Genomic DNA, 18,882 nt, shown 5'->3' on the forward strand with positions numbered 1-18,882 from the left:
AAACTTATCCAACAAACCTCCAAACATATCAGTTTAAAGAGCTTATTGTAAGTGAGCAGCGACACAGAAACAAGTCCACATATATATAATTTTAAAGGATTTGCCTTGACTTGCCAATGATGGGGTTGTTTTTTTTATTGGTGATCTTTTCAGTCTCTCCTGTTAGGTTTGATAACGTTATAAGTATGTTGCAGTACTTGTTCTACCAGAATTCCCATTCAACACTCAGCGGTTCCGGGAGCGCAGCTCTGAAGACCAGTGGGAGGGGAGAGGAGAGGGGGGGGGGGTCTCCGGGGGTCAAATCTGCACTCGACCTTTCAAGGAAAAGTTGTTGGCCATACTGCTGTACTTTTTTGTTGTTGTCATAAACGATCATCAACAAACTACTGAACTATGACTGCTTTTGGATGGGGGAGCAAGGCGAGCTGCAGTGCATCTTGGGAAATGCTGTCCGCGGTTATGTCAAACGATAGACGATGGGCGAGCAGTGAGACATGCGGAAGAGTCCACAGCTCAAGTCAAGTGTCAAAGAGATTACCAGTGCAAAACCGGATATAAACTAATCTTGCCTTCAAAGTAAAACAATTTCCCCAAGCTACTATGGTAGCTTTTCCATTTTGCTGATAACTCTTGAAATTGTAACCTACTTTTTTTTTTTTTTTTTTTTTGCAGGCAGGTGCAACATCATCGTTTGGTTTCTGACCACCAAGTGCAGCAGTTTAACAAAACCTCAACCTAAACTCTGGCTTTTTTGTTGTTGTCTTGGCTCAGGTAAAACTACAAGCAAATCCTTGGTGATGCAAAGTTTTCTGGTAAGCATAAAAACGATTTATCAGTATAAAAATGATCTTTTTGTCCAAATGCTTTAATATGAGAATATTGGTAATATGCTTGGCGGGAAATGCCACCCATTTTACACATTATAATCAGTTTACTTGTCGTAAAGTGTAGCTACTTCTCAGCCTTTGAAAAAAAAAGTAGAGTCACCTGTGGTTGTTGAGGGACCATTTGAAAGTCTGATTTATGGGACAAATACCTGTATTTGACAGGAAGCCTGCATGAAAGGCACTCAATTTATTTCAAACTCCTCCTCGCTGGGACATTTATTTTGAAAGGTGCGACCGGAAATGTCATTGCATATTCCTTTGGGTGCTTGACGCTGGGTGGCTTTCCTGGTGGAGCTCAGTATTTACATCAATATTATCTGAAGTCCTTCCGACGCTGCTGACCGGCACAGCCAGTCAGACAGGGAGTCAACCCCGTCGGTAGGACAGCTTTTGGTTTTTTTTTTCCCCTCTTACTCCATCATTCCAGTTAGGACTTCTTTTGTGCATTTTGGAGCTGTACCCTATGATGTTGGCGAGTGATATCCGTCTACCTTTTGCACTGCAGTGGTGCGCAGCTTCGCCTGGAGAAACACCTGTGCGCCTCTCCTCTCCACTGGCCACAGTCAGGAATGTTGAGTAGGTATGGATGCAAACCTGTACACGAATCAGCGCACCAAACATCCACGTAGCTTTTAGAGAAAGAAACACGAGCTCGGTGCCTGCGATCTGCTTATTGAACGTTACAGCTCATCAGTATTTTGGTCATCAGTTTTGTGTGGCAGCTCGGCCCTGGTGGCAGCAGCTCCTTAGTGGCCGGATTACGAGGAGACAGTGGAGTGCTTGGAGGAATAAAGCAGGGTGTGTGTTTTACACGGCTTCATGGTTGGGTTTGATGGTCAGTCTGTCCTAAAAGCAGCGGGAGTGTGGGTGGGGGGGGGGATGTGGGGGCGGGGGCGTCTTGATGCTGTCAGACAGGATGTAGGGGAGGATCTATTGGAGTAGGATTTACCCGACCATTTTTGGTGAGAGCGCTTCGTGGAGTTCTGATCACAGTTGACGCATTGCACTCCTCGCGCTTTGGCCGCTGGTCCATTATCATTATATAATCATACTCATGTAATCCAGCCCGTTTTTATACTTAGACAGCGTACGATTACACAGACTAGCCCCCCCTCCCTCCCTCCCTTCCTCCCTCCCTTCGAGGATCCATTTATGCAGCTCCTGCTGAGCCACCTATGAATGCCAATTATAAATGTGGGTGGGTTTCAACACTGTTTACGTTTACATAATTCACTGCTGCGCGCGTGTGTGTGTGTGTGTGTGTGTGCGTGGTGCGCAAAAAATACAAAAAGGAAAGATTTTCTTTAAATGCAGCAATGTTCCCATGACTCATGGTTTTATACAGCGCAGTACAGGGGTGTGTGTGGAAAGCTGAATTCGAAAGTCTGTCCTGTGTGTGTGTGTGTGTGTGTGTGTGTGTGTGTGTGTGTGTGTGTGTGTGTGTGTGTGTGTGTGTACACTGGGTGCAGTCATTTTTGAAGTGCACAGTACGTGGGTGAGTTCCAGCAGGTGTGTTTTACTTGTGGTGAATACAGGATGAAAATCTGCTGTCAAACTCCGAGGAGGAAGATGTGTTTCACATACACAAAGCAACGTGTGGAGATATCTCCATCAGAGGAACGCATTAACAGTAAATAGAGGCTGGAGTATTAATATCAATCACAGCATCGTTGTCACGTCAGTTGCAACATCCTCCTCTCCTCTTATCCCCTTTCTCTCCTTCTGTCTTTGTTTTTCAGAGAGCAGATAACCCTAAGGCGCGGTGTCTGTCTGCATTTGTCTGAAAGAACAAGAGAGGGAGCAGCACAAATACCGCACAGCCAGACATCATGCAAGGAGAAACCTTCCCTCGTTGCAGAGTGCTGAAATGTTAGGACTGAAGAGCAAGTGTGTCAGATCAAATCAGCAGACTGTTTCCATCAGGGGGGGCGATAAGAGCTGCTTGACACTAGACTCTCTAACACCCAGCGTGTGGTTTACGGCCCCTTTCAATCACAGCCCAGAAAAGACGCGTTAACGGATCCTTCATCAGCACTTTGTTTTTCTGCCACATTCAGCAATCCAGGAACGAGACGAAATGGAGTGGTCACTGGAGAGCGTGAGGGAGATGGTGGCTGGAGGGATGCAGTCTATAAGGGAGTGTGAGATCTGTGCTTTTGCCATAGCCATGTGTGTCCTGCTGCTGTTTATGTGGTATTGTTACAGGGTGGGTCGCGAGCACGGCTCCAGCCCTCTGCGTGGGAGGTATCTGGCCGGGTCTGGCCGGATTGGAGGGGTGGTGGGGGGGTTCATGAGTTCAGACTGCCGTGGCAGAGGGAAGGGGAAGCACGGATCCATGCTGGAAGAGCAGAACGGCTTCGCTTTCTGCCAGTCGTCGGAGTGTTTCCGCTGTACCAGCGCCGGAGAGAGTCTGAACCAGAGGCTCTATCACAGCCTGCAGGATTACGCCAAGCGATACACCTGGTCAGGTATGGGCAGGGTGCACAAAGGAGTCCGTGACCAAGGCCGATACCTCAACAGCCGACCGACCATCCAGCGGCCGGAGGTCTTCTTCCTGCCCGACCTGCCGTCAGCCCCTTTCTTCTCTAGAGAAGTGCAGAGACACGACGTGGAGCTGCTTGAGCAGAGCTTCCCCGCCCTCCTGGCTGAGTTCGAGAGCATCTACCACCAACCTCCAGCCCGCAGTGGCTCTTCCCTCCCACCAGGGTGGAAATCCAACAGCACTCCTCGCGGGCAATGGTGGACCTACTACCTGGTCAACCAAGGCACCCCTCTGGTTCTTAATGTCAGGAGATGCCCGCGGGCCTGGAGGGTGCTGGGCCAGCTGCGCACATTCATCGCCAACAACGTGTTTGGAAACGCCTGCTTCTCCGTGCTGACGCCTGGAGCTCTCATCACTGAGCATTACGGTCCAACAAATGTCAGGCTGCGCTGCCACCTGGGTAAGAGTTTAGCTGACCTGAAACTGACGAGGCTCATCGTGTATTTAACTCAACACAAGAGAAAATGATTGCAGTAATTAGCATATTTAAGCAGAGAGGAGGAGCAGCTCAGTGAATCAGCTGCTGTGGTGTTTAGATTGAAGTCCTCAATTCTCTTGAGTCATGGGGCCACGTGGCTTTAATGTTGTGTGCAGCTTAAAAATCTATTGTTTTCACTGCACCTGAGCTTTCATTTATTTCCATCTGTACTCTGGGAGATGGCTATAAATAGTGATGTTTATTGTTTGTAGGCAGGATGTCTGATTTATAACAGTACACTAATGATGCGGGGCACTTTAAGAACTGTGCTGTTTGTGTTGGAAATGTCACCCGAGAGCACAAAATTCTTTAAAATTCAGGTTTTTTTGAAGTCTCCTAATGACGTATGGCTGGGCTTGTTATTTTTCTGTGGTAGGTCTCAGAGTGCCCCCTTCCTGTGAGCTCGTGGTCGGTGGAGAGCCACAGTGCTGGTCTGAGGGCAGCTGTCTGCTGTTTGACGACTCCTTCCTCCACAGGGCTTTCCACGAGGGTAAGAAGGGATTAAAATTGAATCTTTTCTTGCACTGTGCCATTTTTTTCTTCCTGGATTGACCGAAAAGTGGTATAATCCAATAGCCAAGGAAAAAGGAGAGCCTTTTCAGTAAGAGTCTGTCTGGGTTTCAGTTCAATGACAAAATGGTGTTCTTGATCTTTGCTTTTTCCCCGTGTGCAGGCGGCGCGGAGGACGGCCCCAGGGTGGTCTTCATGGTGGACCTGTGGCACCCCAACGTGGCCGCCGCCGAGAGACAAGCCTTGGACTACATTTTTACTCCAGGCCGTTTAGAGGACAAGGACGGGAAATAGGTGTAAGTAAGAAACCATGTCCAAGCAAGACACGGATGGCATTTAGGGAAGTTTCTGTAAGATTGGGGAGCAACTCTTTTTCTGCCTCCAGACCAGCCCTCACATTCACTGTGTACATATTTTTCGGCTCATACAGTATTACTCATAACTCTTCTTAGCAAATGACCAAACATTGGGCCTCTTTTATCAATCGCGTTTTTGCCTCTATAGTTGTAAAATGCAGCTATACTTAAAAGCAAATACTTGCTTTTTTTTTTTTTTTGCATATCAATGAGCGATGTGACTGAACAGCAAAAATGTTGCCCAGCAATAAGTTCTCACCAAATATATTTTCCTGCATTTCCATTTTCTCTAACTTTGGGCCAATTTCTGGAGCCAAGATTCTCCACACAGCTTGTGTCACTTTTATTTCAGTAGTTACCTAAAACAGTTCAACGGTATGCTGATAGAGAACAAAGTACATTACTCGTGTGATATTATAAAATAAAAAATAACGTGTCACTCTGTTGCTGTTATGCTTCACAGCATATATAGATCCATATTGGCCAACCCATTCTATTAGCTAAAAAATGAAGTGGAGTCACTGAGTAAGCGTTTATGAGCCCCATCATCTTCCCAGGCAGATCAGTATCACGGCAAATGTAATGTGTAATACACCTGCCAGTCCACTAGAGAGTAGCTTGTTTTTGTGGCAGTTTTTGTGGCAGTTTTCATCGCTGCAACGTGAAAATTAGATGCACGTCACAAGAGGTGTGACATAGGTCATTTGATGAGCGTCATGCTATGGAGGTCATTTGAGAAAATACAAAGGCAGTAAGGAGGCAAGAGGTGAAGTCCGGTGGCATAAGTCGCTGGCTTTCACCCAGGAGGCCAAGGTTGGAGTCTGCGAGAAAGTGGACTTGATTTCTTTAAAGCAACGTAGTTTTGGTGCCTAACCATAACCACGTGTTATTTTTCTCCTAAACCTAACCATGTGGTTTTGTTTTCACGATGTCCTCTAGTGGACTGTCGGATGTATTACAGGCTTTGTCGTGACACCGGGTCGTCCCAGGCCTTTAGAAAGGCACACAACGACATGTTACACCAACATACATTTCTACAAGGGCTAAAAATAATTTGGTAATTCAACCTTTTATATTTCTCAACACATCCACTACAATTTTGAATCAAGCCAAGACACATTTGTGATGATGTTTGCGCAAGTTTCATTTGAAAAACTCACTTTCACATTTAACTTTGAGACTTTTTACATTGTTATGAAGGACTGGACACTCTTCTGCTCACAGCATGATGACATAATGTCGTTATTGTAATGCCTGTTATAATTTATATAAAACCACAGCATAATTAATGATCAAATAAATGAATTATTGCAAGTTGGCCTACAAAAGGTTCTGATTACCACATTAAATAATGCCGGATCCTTCTTTACATCTAATTTTGAGTTGGGTTACTTACATGATCCCCTGTTGGGATTCTGTAGCATTGTGACTGAATTGGCAACTGTTATATAGATATTCAGTGTAAAGATAAATATAATGCTTCATGTTATAATAGTTATAAATAACTTTTCTTTTGCTTATCAGTATTACAGCGAAGTGATTTATCCTTGTGTGATTTGGTAACTGAGGTCCAATGTCGATCATGATTTGAATGTTTACAGATGCCGCTAATGTCTCTGTCCCGACTCCTGCCAGTGTGGTGGTTCAATTGTGCTCCCCTTTGAGAATCAGTCCTGCTTTCACAAGACATGGTTAGATAAGCACATTTTTAGGTCACTTTGCGTGAGTCGGCCTGTGCTATAAAACTGGAGATGAAGTGTTTTTAGTAAAAGAAATTTACTAAATTCTTGTAACTTGGTTGCATTTGATATCAGGTTTGTACTTCTGTAAATATGAGTGCGGTTACAAAAAAAAAAGAAAAAGTTGAATGGTCTGAGATGTTTTGAAATGATTGTCTTCAATGCTTTAACTATTGTGTTGTCCTGATTTATAGCTAAAGTGATTGCATTTCATTCTCCGTTTCGGAAAACCAACCACGACATCATTTTGATAGATTAAATTTGTAAATTCTGTACAATGTTTATGAAGTACTATCTCTGTTGTTCTGTAATGTTTTTTTTCTTTTAATCACTGCAGTTTTGCAGCACCATACGGTCCATTATTAAAGCCACAATCCCTGATTATTCTACACCACCTCACGGATATGTCTAAAACGTAATGAAAATTAATCTTCCACAGCTTTAATAGCTCATTGCTGTTCAATATCTATTCAGTTCTAATGTTTATAAAGATCATTTAGGAGCTGTTTACATCATTGGATGACACTGACACTCACATTGAGCTGTCTGTAATTAGGTTCAAGATCAAAGAGTGCTGTTAATTCACCTTAGGATATATGAAAACTGTCATTCCCAAAGTATTTGCTTTACATATACAGTGATGGGGCAACCTTTTTGTTTACACTTGGATTAAGGATTTGTGCTTTAACACATTCTTGTGTGGATTTTGAACAGTATTTCTGTACATTTAATAAATGGTCGAGTATCTTATTTAACCAGCTGGTGTCAGAAATCTCACTTTTACACAAACCTCACAGATTCACTGCGTGTGCATTCCCTCTACTACATTCTGCTGAAGGAAGCTTTCCAGGAGAATAAAGTCTTCAGTGGAAGCGCCACTCTAGTATTGATCACCCACTTCTAATACTAAACTATATAAAGCAAACGGACAAAACAATCTGTGGCACCTCATCTCATCCAGATGCAGTTTTATAGTCGTGACACAAGGAGGCGTAGCGGTCCAGTGATGTTGTCACTGCTCTGTTTTCTCATTATAACAGCATTTATTTCCTGTCAGACCTGTGTTGCCTCCAGGGGATATGAAGCACTAAAACTCTGAGGCAATAATGCATTTCAAATGAAAGCAGTAATGGCGTCATTACCCGTGGGTTCATAAAAAAATATACAAACAAGGTAATGCTTTCTCTGTAGAAAGAGGGTTTCCAACACAAATCGGTTTCCTTCACGATGCAATCTTTGCCTCTTCTCAACAGGTGTTTCACATGTGGGCCTGAAGCACTGGTGGTGGAAGGCACCAGTAAATGAGAGGCTGATCGGATAGACCACTTGCATAAGCTGCGCATTTTATGGGCACAGAATTATGTTCCTGTCCCAGTTCTTGAATAGTTATTATTACCGAAGTGATTAGTACACTACTAATGCCAAACCTGTGAAATAAGCTCTGTGTGGGCTCAAAGAGGAGCAAAAACACTGCGAGGGAAGACCAATTTAAATAAACATGTACAGTGTATGCACAATAGGATTATTCTTAGAGCAATGAGCATTAATACCACTGACTCATTTTTTTTTTTGAATAATGAGCATGTATAGGTTCAGAAATGTAATAAAATGTATCTAATCTGGAGCTGTGTGGGCTGATGGATGGAGATCAGCAGGGTCCTTAGATGCAGCTGATGGAGATGTACATGGTCCCCAGACAAAATAATTAGACACACTTTTCATTCAAATGCAGGTGAGTACTAAAAAAAAAAGGAGACAGAGCTGTTATTTTAGTGTCCAAATTTATATTATTGGATTATTCCACAGACCAATGAATTATAGCCGACTTCTTATGATAATTGTGGATCACTTTATTAGCTCTGAGTTTCTAATCTAATTTTATCTTTACTCTGTCATGGAAAAGTTTGCAGACCGGTGTTTTTTTTTTCTTACTACCGTTCACACCCACGCTACTGCCACGGTGCCCGAGACAAACACTCACATCAATGAAAAGGTGACGCGCTCCGCATCGACGTGAGTGCCGCTCTGTTTCGTTGTGTATGCGCGCTCCGTCCGCGCTGCCGCACAGCAATCAGGTGGTGAAATGTAGCTCAATTTAACGCTGGTAGGATCTGCTGGAGAATATGGGTCGACCATGGAGAGAAAACAGCAAATGATGTCGACGAACATCCCGCCGAGACGGACCAGACCAGATCCGCCGCAATGAGCGCCTCCTTCCCAAAATCTGATTCCACAACCTCTTTACTGAAATCATCCTCGGCGGCGAGGAGACCGACACACCTCCCCGAGCACACAGCAGAGAGCCGGAGAAGTCAGCATCACCACCCGCACCAGCATCACCACCGTCCCGCCGCACTCCAGAGCAGCAGCAAAGCCGAGGAGTCCTTCTGGTCGGCCGAATGCGACATCAGTGCCCGGAGACCCCTTTGCCATCCCACCCTCGCCGGCAGCCAGGACAGTAGTAATGATGCAGCCACTCGGGGCAAGTGCAAGTCACATGCTCCTCACAGCCAAGTTCCCGTTCCGCCAGAGCCAAACGGCGAGGCAGGCCGAGGTTTGAGGGAGCGCAGCAGGACGTCCAAACCCACACACCGCCACCACCGCAGGAAGCACGACCGAGAGGACCGTCCGCCGGCAGCAGGAACACCTGAACCTGAGCATCCCCGCCGCTGTCACCCCCGCCCGGTCCCCAGGGTGCCCTCTCTGTCGGATAGCAACGACGACAGGACTCCCCTCTGCGAGCCGAGGGACCATAAAGGGGCCAGTGGGGCCAATAGCGGTGGTCAGGTCAGCAGTCCATCCCCGTCCTCTAGCTCCCTGGTCCCGCTGTCCAGCAGGTCCTCTCGTCGCTCTCGGAGGTCCAGTGCTGCTTCCTCTGCATCCGATATCAATTTACGCACCATCCTCAATTCCCTCTTTGGCCAGGTAAGGCCCTGAAATATAGAGAAATTAAGTTTGGTCTGAATTAAAACACCTGACAAGCTTTGACAGTGACAAACCAAACCTAAATCTTATGTAAAACTTAATGCCTGTTTAAGGGGACTGGAGGTTTCTCAATGGATATAAATAACACCATACATGTCTTTAGTGATTCAGACTTTATCTAAAAGAATATGCAAAACAAAACAAAAAGCCTTGTTATGATTTAAATGCAGATATGAAGTGGTTAACTTGTGCTTCTGGCTCCACTGACGTCCTGAATCAATATACCGTTAATGTGCTGTGATGCTGTCTGCAAACACTGTCATTACTGCACAGATTTTTACATGGAAAAGCATAAACGCATTTATTTCTTATGTAATTTGTAAATACAGCACTACCTCCTTCAGACTTTCACAATCAGGTAGCCCCTTTTCTTATTTATGTTGATGTGATAAAAAGCCCCATATCAAAGAGATGGAACTCTTTGATGTGCTGATGTGTATTTGGTCAAAAGCACAAAAAAATGTTATACTTCTGCTGCTGCATCATCCAATCAGGAACGCTGCAGTGATTGTGTTTTGTGTTTGAAGGAAATCACGTTGATGTTTCTGCTGGTGGTGATGGAGGATCTATTTTGAGCATGAATCTATTTATACAAATGAAAGGAGTTCAGCCTTATGTATGCTTGGATGGATTCTTACGGGTGCTGCACTTTTGCATAATTTGGGCTCTGTAAACACAACCAGCTTCAGTTTGAACATTGAGAATCCTCACAAAGCTCCAGCTTGCTGCTTCAACGACTGATAATGTTGTTTGTTGGGGGGCTTTTCTTGGTCTCCTTCACAGAAGTCAGAGTTTATTTACTTCCGTGATTGGGGTTTGAATTTCACTCAGATCATGAATCAGGTGACTCACATATGCCGTTGAAACAGGAAGCTCTCAGTGGTAAAATAGGCTCAGGATGGGAACAGAGATCATCCTTTGTGGCTGCAAGAGAAACATCTTCCCGTATAGTATAAAAGCCATTTCTACAAATAACCCATGAGTCAGTCTGCGAGCAGTTCTGTGAAAACATTAGTGTGACCTGAAAAAGATCTTTGATGAGGCAGCTACTGTGGATGGTGAGGAGTTCAATGACGGGCAGAAATGTAACGCACGGTTTGAGAGATACTCACGTTGCCTTTGGCATGTTAAGTCTGAACAATACATTCAAAGTAAATATGATTTTCACTGCTGTGTCTGCAGGTATGGGTTTAACTGGTCAGAACGGAAATACACCTGAGCAGACTGTGATCAGGTAGCTGTGGATGAGAATTGTTTGAAATCTGTCTTGAAGGGAGCCAAATCCACAATGCGGAGAAAAAAACAACGCTTTTTTTTTTTAGGCCTGCTTCTTGCTTGTTCATCTGAATTTCACAGCAACAGCTAGACTAACTGTATTCCTGCCTCTCACAGTTTTTATGTGTTTCTCTTTGGTGCCATTAGGCTGCTGTAGTTTAAGGTGACCTTGTCTTTGCCTGCAGAGGGCAGAGGAGGATGTGTGGGGGTGGAAAGCAGGAAAAACAAAAGGCACATGCAGAGAGATATATGAATTCAAATGCAATCTCGAGGTTGCAAACTGACAAATTATTCCAGTGCTTGAGAGTGCAGGTGAGGAGGACAGCAGGGCTGGAAATGGGTCATCACACAGTGTTCTTTTAAACTTGCCTGGTAGAGATTTTCACAGTCCAGAAAGAGCAAACGCCACACAGCATGTGTGCGACCCATACGTAAAAAGGTTCCTCGTCGGCTGCACATTTGTTGATAGTACTGTATATTTTCTGGAGGATAGCTGGAAACCCTTAATCCATTTCTCTTGTTTGTTCTGATGTTTGGTACCTTTGCTGAATTGTCTGCGCTGTTAGAATAACCAACAGTTTGGTCAGTGTGACATCCAGGTGAAATATCTCCTAGGCGTCTCTTTTCCTTTAATAGGCATAATACAGTTTATGTCTTGGTCCACTTCCCTCTCTTATTTATTTTCTCACCCTTTTAGTTCTTCTCCCTCCTCTCCACACTCTCCCCCTCTCTACTCTCTACTCTCTACTCTTTTCACTCTCTACTCTCATCACTCTCTTACATTGGCGCTCTTACTCTTGCTACATTCATTTACTCCAGAAAGTGTCGTACAGTGAACTTCACTGTTGGTTTTTTTTCAGCTGTATAGGCACAGGTTAGCACCCCAGTCTTCATGGGTCTTGCTGAAACCACACTTTGCGCTCCTCTAAAAACCCAAACTGCCAACTTAACGGGGATAAAGTCCTCATGGTCCTTTTCACTGCCTCTTTTGTACTTTGGTATGGGAAACTGCTTACACTGGCCTCTGAGAACGGTAAGACTGTCTTCAGTGTGTTGCACTATTACACTCTGAGTGTCCCAGGTTGTTTTGATGGGTTTTTTTTGTGGTGCATCTGAAACTAATGCTGTTAAATGAAAACGGACAGGATTGTGGTACTCTCAGAAATGTTGTTTATATCTTGGCAAAGTTTTCAACAGTTGGTTTCAGTTCTGCTCAAAATGCAAATCGCACTGTAAACAGCCATGTTTTTTTTTTATAACACACAAAAATAGTCTAAATCAGTATGTTTCATGGCTATTCTCATTTTAAATTAAGAATATGAAAATGTATTGTTCCACTGCACTGTTTGTGTTTGGCTCTGGAAGTGTACTTCATAGTTTTAGACTTTAGAAGGCCTTTAGTGTATAACAGGAACTATTCCCGAAAAATAACTGCATGTCCTCTGACCATAATGCCTTTTGTGATCACAACACATGGCCTGTTCCCCAGCGCTTTAGCTCGCCTTTTCTCTGCGTCTCAGTGTGTTTACTGTTCCTGTGACCGTGTATAGGTGTGAGGTGCCAGTCTGTACAAAGTGGCAAGTAAACTGTTATGAACAATGAGTGGAAAGTTGGCAACATGCTGTTTTATTGATGCAGTTTACCTTTCTGCCATGTTTTCATATTTTCAACATTGTTTCTCTCTCATACAACACAAATGCTCAACTGTTACAGTGTTTGTGTATTAAGCACACTTGTGTCTAAGCATTTAATATATTGCCATTTTGATAGAATAAAGTAAGTCAACAGTCACAAACCCTCTCTCATCGTGTATCTTTATTCCATTGCTTTCTGTCTCTGCGCCCCTCTGGAAAGATGCTCCAGGATGCTGAGAGGAGACTCAGAGTGGTGCTGTCCTGTCAGGAGATGGGCCAGTCAGGGTATCTTGGGCCTTATCAGGACTCCATTGTTTCCATGACACAAAACTGCGTTCTCGTGAGCAACATACTGGGACAAACCTGTGTCTTCCTGAGTAAAGGCGTGGCACAGTGCAGGCAGGCTGTACGTAAGTCTGGACAAACACCCTTTTTTTTTTTCTTTTTTTTATCTATTTTAATATCAGCAGGCTGGAGTAGCAACTTTCACCATGAGGTTGTAGAAACTCTGTTTATCATCTGTTGATTGGTATCTTGTCAGCTATGAAAACTCTACTGTGGAAAATTCATGAAAATAAAAATAAATGCAACACCCATGAACCCAACTGCAGTCCTAACATTTGTTACACCAGCTAACCTTTCAGACTTATAAAGGTCAAAGGTTAAACTTTACTTTGTGCCTTGACTTGTGCAGTGAACGTGCAAAATATGTAATGAATATTGTGACATTTTGGGAAATAAGCTCAATATGCTGCTTCTTATCAGAGCGTTTTGAGAGGATTTATCCTACTCTCATGTCAGTCAGTTAGATATGTAGTTGAAACCAGAAATTGGTCAGCTTAGAGCCAAGACTGGACAAACAGCAAGCATGTCCCCGTCCAACGGGGCCAGCATCATTTTATAGTTTGTTTGCTTAATCCATACAAAAGGACAATAAAAACAGTATGTTTTGGTTTAAAGGGGTGTTTTAGAAAAGCTGATGACAAAGCTACGCCAGCTCTTTCCTCCAGTTTTCACTGTTTGTGCTACGCTAAGCTAACTGGCTGCTGGTTGTGGCTTCATATTTACCACGTTATTATCTCTACCACAGTCTTATCAATATTCTCCTGTCTCAGCAGGAAAGTGAATAAGCATTCCCAAAAGGTCAAACTATTTGTTTAAGAACACTTGTGATACTCAGTTATCACACCGTCTGCACAAATCCACAGCTCATATACTGTGTGTCCTTGTATTCACTGTGGTAACTGGTGATGGTGGTGATTTGCATGAAAAGAGTGAGCAGCTTTTAGATTTTGTGCTTTTATTGATTTTTGATGTGTCAGTGAAAACAGCACAGTATGAATTGATCAGACATGTCAGCGTAGCCAGTGATGGTTGATGGATTGACAGAAAAAGGGCTGACACCACTGTGCGTGCATCGGTGTTGGGTCGGCTGCTTCTTTGGGCTCATGTGCCGGCTGTGTTTTCTGTGTCAGTGGTTCCGGTCAGATAGTTCTTCTGGGCCTGATGTCAGCACTCAGTGTTGTGTTTACACTTCTTACTTATCCTGCTGTTAACCCCTGAAGGGCTCTGGGTTATGTCTCCCTCCCTGTCTGTCCTTTAAAGGTTGCGTTTATTGTAAGCAAGCGCTGAAAAAAATAGAAACAGTCACATTCTTCTGTGAACTCCAGGGTTATGGTTTCCAGTCATGTTTGATCGGGATCGACATGTTGATACTTCGAAGTTCTATCATCACGATGTGAGATCATTTCAGTTTGCTGTTGACATCTTTTACTGTTAGTTGAGGTTCGCAAGACAGCCGAGAATTGTTATGGAGAGAAGTGCCGATTTAGATTTGGCCATCACTCAAGTCACAGCGTTGTCAGCGGTATGTTTGCATTAAAGCTCAAATACAAAAGAGTATTTGTTATGATGAATAATCATCATCATATTGATGTTTTTCTTATGTGTCGTGAATTTGTTTTTTTACTGACCAACAATTAAATGTTTTTTTCTAATAGGACAGAGAGCTGCGGCCAGAAGAAATGGACGGTACGTCTTTTATTTCATACATTTTTAGTTTCTTTACTGAACTTAATGACTCAAACAAAATGGACTTTATTTTAACATGACTAAACAACAAAGGGTGTTGAAGTCGAATTGAACGAACATGTGAATTGACATTTGATGCCAGAATCTGTATTTATTAGTACAAACAACATGTAAGAAAAGGCAAGAAATGCAACTCAATTTCTAAAAGGATATGTGCTACTGTTGTTTAATCAGAGCTACGAGACGCTTTCAAAGAGTTCGACAAGGACAAGGACGGTTTCATCAGCTGCAAAGATCTAGGAAACTGTATGAGGACCATGGGATACATGCCCACTGAAATGGAGCTGATAGAACTCAGCCAACAGATAAACATGAACTGTAAGGACATAAATCTCTTCTATATTTATGTCATTTTTATAACTGTATTTGTATTAAAGGTTTGAAATTCTGTTCTCTTTTTTTTAGTGGGAGGCCATGTTGATTTTGAGGATTTTGTAGAGCTGATGGGACCGAAACTCCTCGCTGAAACTGCAGACATGATTGGAATTAAAGAGTTAAAAGAGGCCTTTAGGGAGGTGAGAGTGTCTGGATTCCATTTTTTTTATATTTTATTTTATTTTTTTATTTTTTTATTTTTTTAATATTGCTCCTCTGCTTGTTGTTCTCAGTTCGACACTAATGGCGATGGCGCCATAAGTACATCTGAGCTCCGAGATGCAATGATAAAGCTGTTGGGCCAACAAGTAAGACTTTAATAAAGACAAAACAGCCTCTAAACTGTTCTTGAATGATAGACACTGTGTGTCTGACTTCTGCCAACCTGATTTTTCCAGGTTGGTCTAAAGGAAGTAGAAGATATCTTACGGGATGTAGACTTGAATGGTGATGGACTTGTTGACTTTGAAGGTAAAACAGCTTCCACAAATTTACTGTAAACTGTAGAGCGTGGTACTATTTTTACACTCTGTCATCCTCCTCCTCTCTTTGCAGAGTTTGTACGAATGATGTCTCGCTAAGATCATGAAACTGATCGGTCCTGAATGTGAAGCTATGTCCATCTCTACACTAGACCAAGTACAACAGAAGGACATGCTGAGAACTTCTGAGCCATGCAAATCTGAGTGACACTGGAATTAAAACTCCTTGAATGTTACAGAGCGAGGAGTCACCTCACAGTTTCAATCAATAAGTGTTCTTCCTGAAAAGTCTCCAGTTCAACTGAGGCAGAATTTGCTGTAGCCTAGCTGATGATTGTCTAATTTATGTTTTTTGCACTTTAACTCTCACTAAATAACTTCCTGTGTGGATAGATTGCTGGTGTCCCGTCTCATCCTCTACATGGTATAATCAAGTGTCTTGCAAAATGTCGCCTTTGATGTACAACAACATCAGACTGTTTCATCGAATGTCTGTAGAAAAGATGTAAAGGATCAGTGCACTGTTGAAGATTACACTATATACTCACACAGTCTGTGTTGTATTAGAAACTGTAAGTTTGACCTTGGTACTCCACCAAGAACCCATGTGGCAGTATCACACCTGTATTGCAACTGTGTGGCCATCTGTGATTTTTCTCTGTGCCAGTCCTGTCTGATAAAAAGCATCACTGTCTGACATGCAGCGACGAAGGAGATCCCCGACGTTAACAAGAACTGATGCCTTTCATGTATGTTATTCACTCGTCTTAGATCAAGGGCAGTGGAAACATTTACAATATGATAAGATGTACAGCTCTTTCAAAGCTTAAATCTAGAGAACCAAAGTGCTCAACCACACAAACAGAGCATCTCCAGACTCGTAATCTAGCTTTGGAAACCAGACATGTCTGTTTTTAAAAAAAAAAAAAAATGTTTGCCCTGTCTGAGATTACATCGTTAGAGTAACATACAGTGGGTACGGAAAGTATTCAGACCCCTTTAAATTTTTCACTCTTTGTTTCATTGCAGCCATTTGCTAAAATTAAAAAAGTTCATTTTATTTCTCATTAATGTACACTCAGCACCCCATCTTGACAGAAAAAAACAGAAATGTAGAAATTTGTGCAAATTTATTAAAAAAGAAAAACTGAAATATCACATAGTCATAAGTATTCAGACCCTTTGCTCAGTATTGAGTAGAAGCACCCTTTTGAGCTAGTACAGCCATGAGTCTTCTTGGGAATGATGCAACAAGCTTTTCACACCTGGATTTGGGGATCCTCTGCCATTCTTCCTTGCAGATCCTCTCGAGTTCCGTCAGGTTGGATGGTGAACGTTGGTGGACAGCCATTTTCAGGTCTCTCCAGAGATGCTCAATTGGGTTTAGGTCAGGGCTCTGGCTGGGCCAGTCAAGAATGGTCAGAGTTGTTCCGAAGCCACTCCTTTGTTATTTTAGCTGTGTGCTTAGGGTCATTGTCTTGTTGGAAGGTGAACCTTCGGCCCAGTCTGAGGTCCAGAGCACTCTGGAAGAGGTTTTCTTCCAGGATATCTCTGTACTTGGCCGCATTCACCTTTCCTTCAATTGCAACCAGTCGTCCTGTCCCTGCAGCTGAAAAACACCCCCATAGCATGATGCTACCACCACCATGTTTCACTGTTGGGATTGTATTGGGCAGGTGATGAGCAGTGCCTGGTTTTCTCCACACATACCGCTTAGAATTAACACCAAAAAGTTCAATCTTGGTCTCATCAGACCAGAGAATCTTATTTCTCATAGTCTGGGAGTCCTTCATGTGTTTTTTTTGGCAAACTCTATGTGGGCTTTCATATGTCTTGCACTGAGGAGAGGCTTCCGTCGGGCCACTCTGCCATAAAGCCCCGACTGGTGGAGGGCTGCAGTGATAGTTGACTTTGTGGAACTTTCTCCCATCTCCCTAGTGCATCTCTGGAGCTCAGCCACAGTGATCTTTGGGTTCTTCTTTACCTCTCTCACCAAGGCTCTTCTCCCACGATTGCTCAGTTTGGCTGGATGGCCAGGTCTAGGAAGAGTTCTGGTCGTCCCAAACTTCTTCCATTTAAGGATTATGGAGGCCACTGTGCTCTTAGGAACCTTGAGTGCTGCAGAAATTATTTTGTAACCATGGCCAGATCTGTGCCTTGCCACAATTCTGTCTCTGAGCTCCTTGGACAGTGCCTTCGACCTCATGATTCTCATTTGCTCTGACATGCACTGTGAGCTGTATGGTCTTATATAGACAGGTGTGTGCCTTTCCTAATCAAGTCCAATCAGTTTAATTAAACACAGCTGGACTCCAATGAAGGAGTAGAACCATCTCAAGGAGGATCAGAAGAAATGGACAGCATGTGAGTTAAATATGAGTGTCACAGCAAAGGGTCTGAATACTTATGACCATGTGATATTTCAGTTTTTCTTTTTTAATAAATTTGCACAAATTTCTACATTTCTGTTTTTTTCTGTCAAGATGGGGTGCTGAGTGTACATTAATGAGAAATAAAATTAACTTTTTTGATTTTAGCAAATGGCTGCAATGAAACAAAGAGTGAAAAATTTAAAGGGGTCTGAATACTTTCCGTACCCACTGTATGTGAACTGTATTCACAGTAGATTTGATAATGTTGTGTCTGTACTGTACGTCGGTGTCAATATGATTGTAGTTGTGGTAACATTCCACACATCTGTGCTGTCAAAGACATTTTTATGCATGCCAAAGAGAGACACATTTATTAAATTCAGTATGCACATTTGCATTTTTTTGTCTAACAAAGTAAACAAAATATTTCGCCAAGTTAACTGTAGAAAAAATAAAAGGTGTTTACATTTGAGTCCTTTTTATTGTGGTGGTGTTGCCAAAGGAAAAAAAAAAAGGCTGTGCAATATAATAGAAAATGCTTTTTCAGTTTGTTATTTAGGTAGATAAAAAAATGAAAATATACATTGGCTTATTATGGTGTGGATGTTTTGTCTGTCTATGACGCCTATGTCAAAATGTCAATATAATTACATTGGCAGAGTTCAGAGAGCTGTCACTGCATGTCAAGGAGAAACCTCCTTATAATATCTATTATTCATACGTGCCCCCGATAAGACGGCAGGCTGGAATGTTTTACCTGCAGCAACACTGCAGTACCATCACTGTAAAAGTCACCAAAGGGAAATGACTAACTATAAGTAGCTGCGCTGTGTGACCTTTGACTATTTTAGATTTGACTGATAAACATGTCTTGAGGTAAGATGTACAAGTACAGTATGCATAACATGTTTCACAAAAAGATGCTATTTGGATTTATTTAAGCAGCTGTGACAGAGAGTGCCTACATACACTTGCAGCTGTTTTCCACATTGATATTAACATGAAAATGTTCAGTGCAAGAAGAGGTTTTCAATCCAGAAACAAGAGGAGATCGTGGCAGGCACAGCAACACCCACTGCACTTACATGCTGCCTCTGGGCCTCTTGTCTTCTGGAGATATGTTGTGTGGATGTGGCAGCAGCAACCTGACAGCAAC

The 18,882-nt window shown here is 42.9% G+C and overlaps 2 protein-coding genes across 5 annotated transcripts; both read left to right on the plus strand.

Annotated features, from left to right (window-relative positions):
• The first annotated feature begins 1,173 nt into the window (after window positions 1-1,173).
• asphd2 (aspartate beta-hydroxylase domain containing 2) lies at window positions 1,174-7,267 on the plus strand. 2 transcript variants are annotated; one of them, XM_069138312.1, is made up of 4 exons: window positions 1,174-1,467; window positions 2,627-3,829; window positions 4,284-4,397; window positions 4,581-7,267. In XM_069138312.1, exons 2-4 carry the CDS (start codon window positions 2,965-2,967, stop codon window positions 4,709-4,711), a joined length of 1,110 nt encoding a protein of 369 aa, XP_068994413.1. In that variant the 5' UTR covers window positions 1,174-1,467; window positions 2,627-2,964; the 3' UTR covers window positions 4,712-7,267. The 2 variants fall into 2 exon arrangements, with proteins under 2 accessions (XP_068994413.1, XP_068994414.1); XM_069138313.1 differs by having other exon boundaries at window positions 1,174-1,463.
• Window positions 7,268-8,516: 1,249 nt separating this feature from the next.
• cabp1a (calcium binding protein 1a) lies at window positions 8,517-16,427 on the plus strand. 3 transcript variants are annotated; one of them, XM_069138803.1, is made up of 8 exons: window positions 8,517-9,437; window positions 12,627-12,812; window positions 14,407-14,437; window positions 14,672-14,815; window positions 14,903-15,012; window positions 15,106-15,180; window positions 15,271-15,343; window positions 15,428-16,427. In XM_069138803.1, the coding sequence occupies exons 1-8, from the start codon at window positions 8,715-8,717 to the stop codon at window positions 15,451-15,453; spliced, it is 1,368 nt and encodes a 455-aa protein (XP_068994904.1). In that variant the 5' UTR covers window positions 8,517-8,714; the 3' UTR covers window positions 15,454-16,427. The 3 variants fall into 3 exon arrangements, with proteins under 3 accessions (XP_068994904.1, XP_068994905.1, XP_068994906.1); XM_069138804.1 differs by having other exon boundaries at window positions 12,636-12,812; XM_069138805.1 differs by lacking the exon at window positions 12,627-12,812 and having other exon boundaries at window positions 8,520-9,437; window positions 15,428-16,424.
• Window positions 16,428-18,882: the final 2,455 nt, after the last annotated feature.

The sequence above is a fragment of the Embiotoca jacksoni genome, unplaced genomic scaffold (genome assembly GCF_022577435.1).
Source record: "Embiotoca jacksoni isolate LCO1_2020_lvr unplaced genomic scaffold, fEmbJac1.0.p SCAF_8, whole genome shotgun sequence".
Lineage (NCBI taxonomy): Eukaryota > Metazoa > Chordata > Actinopteri > Embiotocidae > Embiotoca > Embiotoca jacksoni.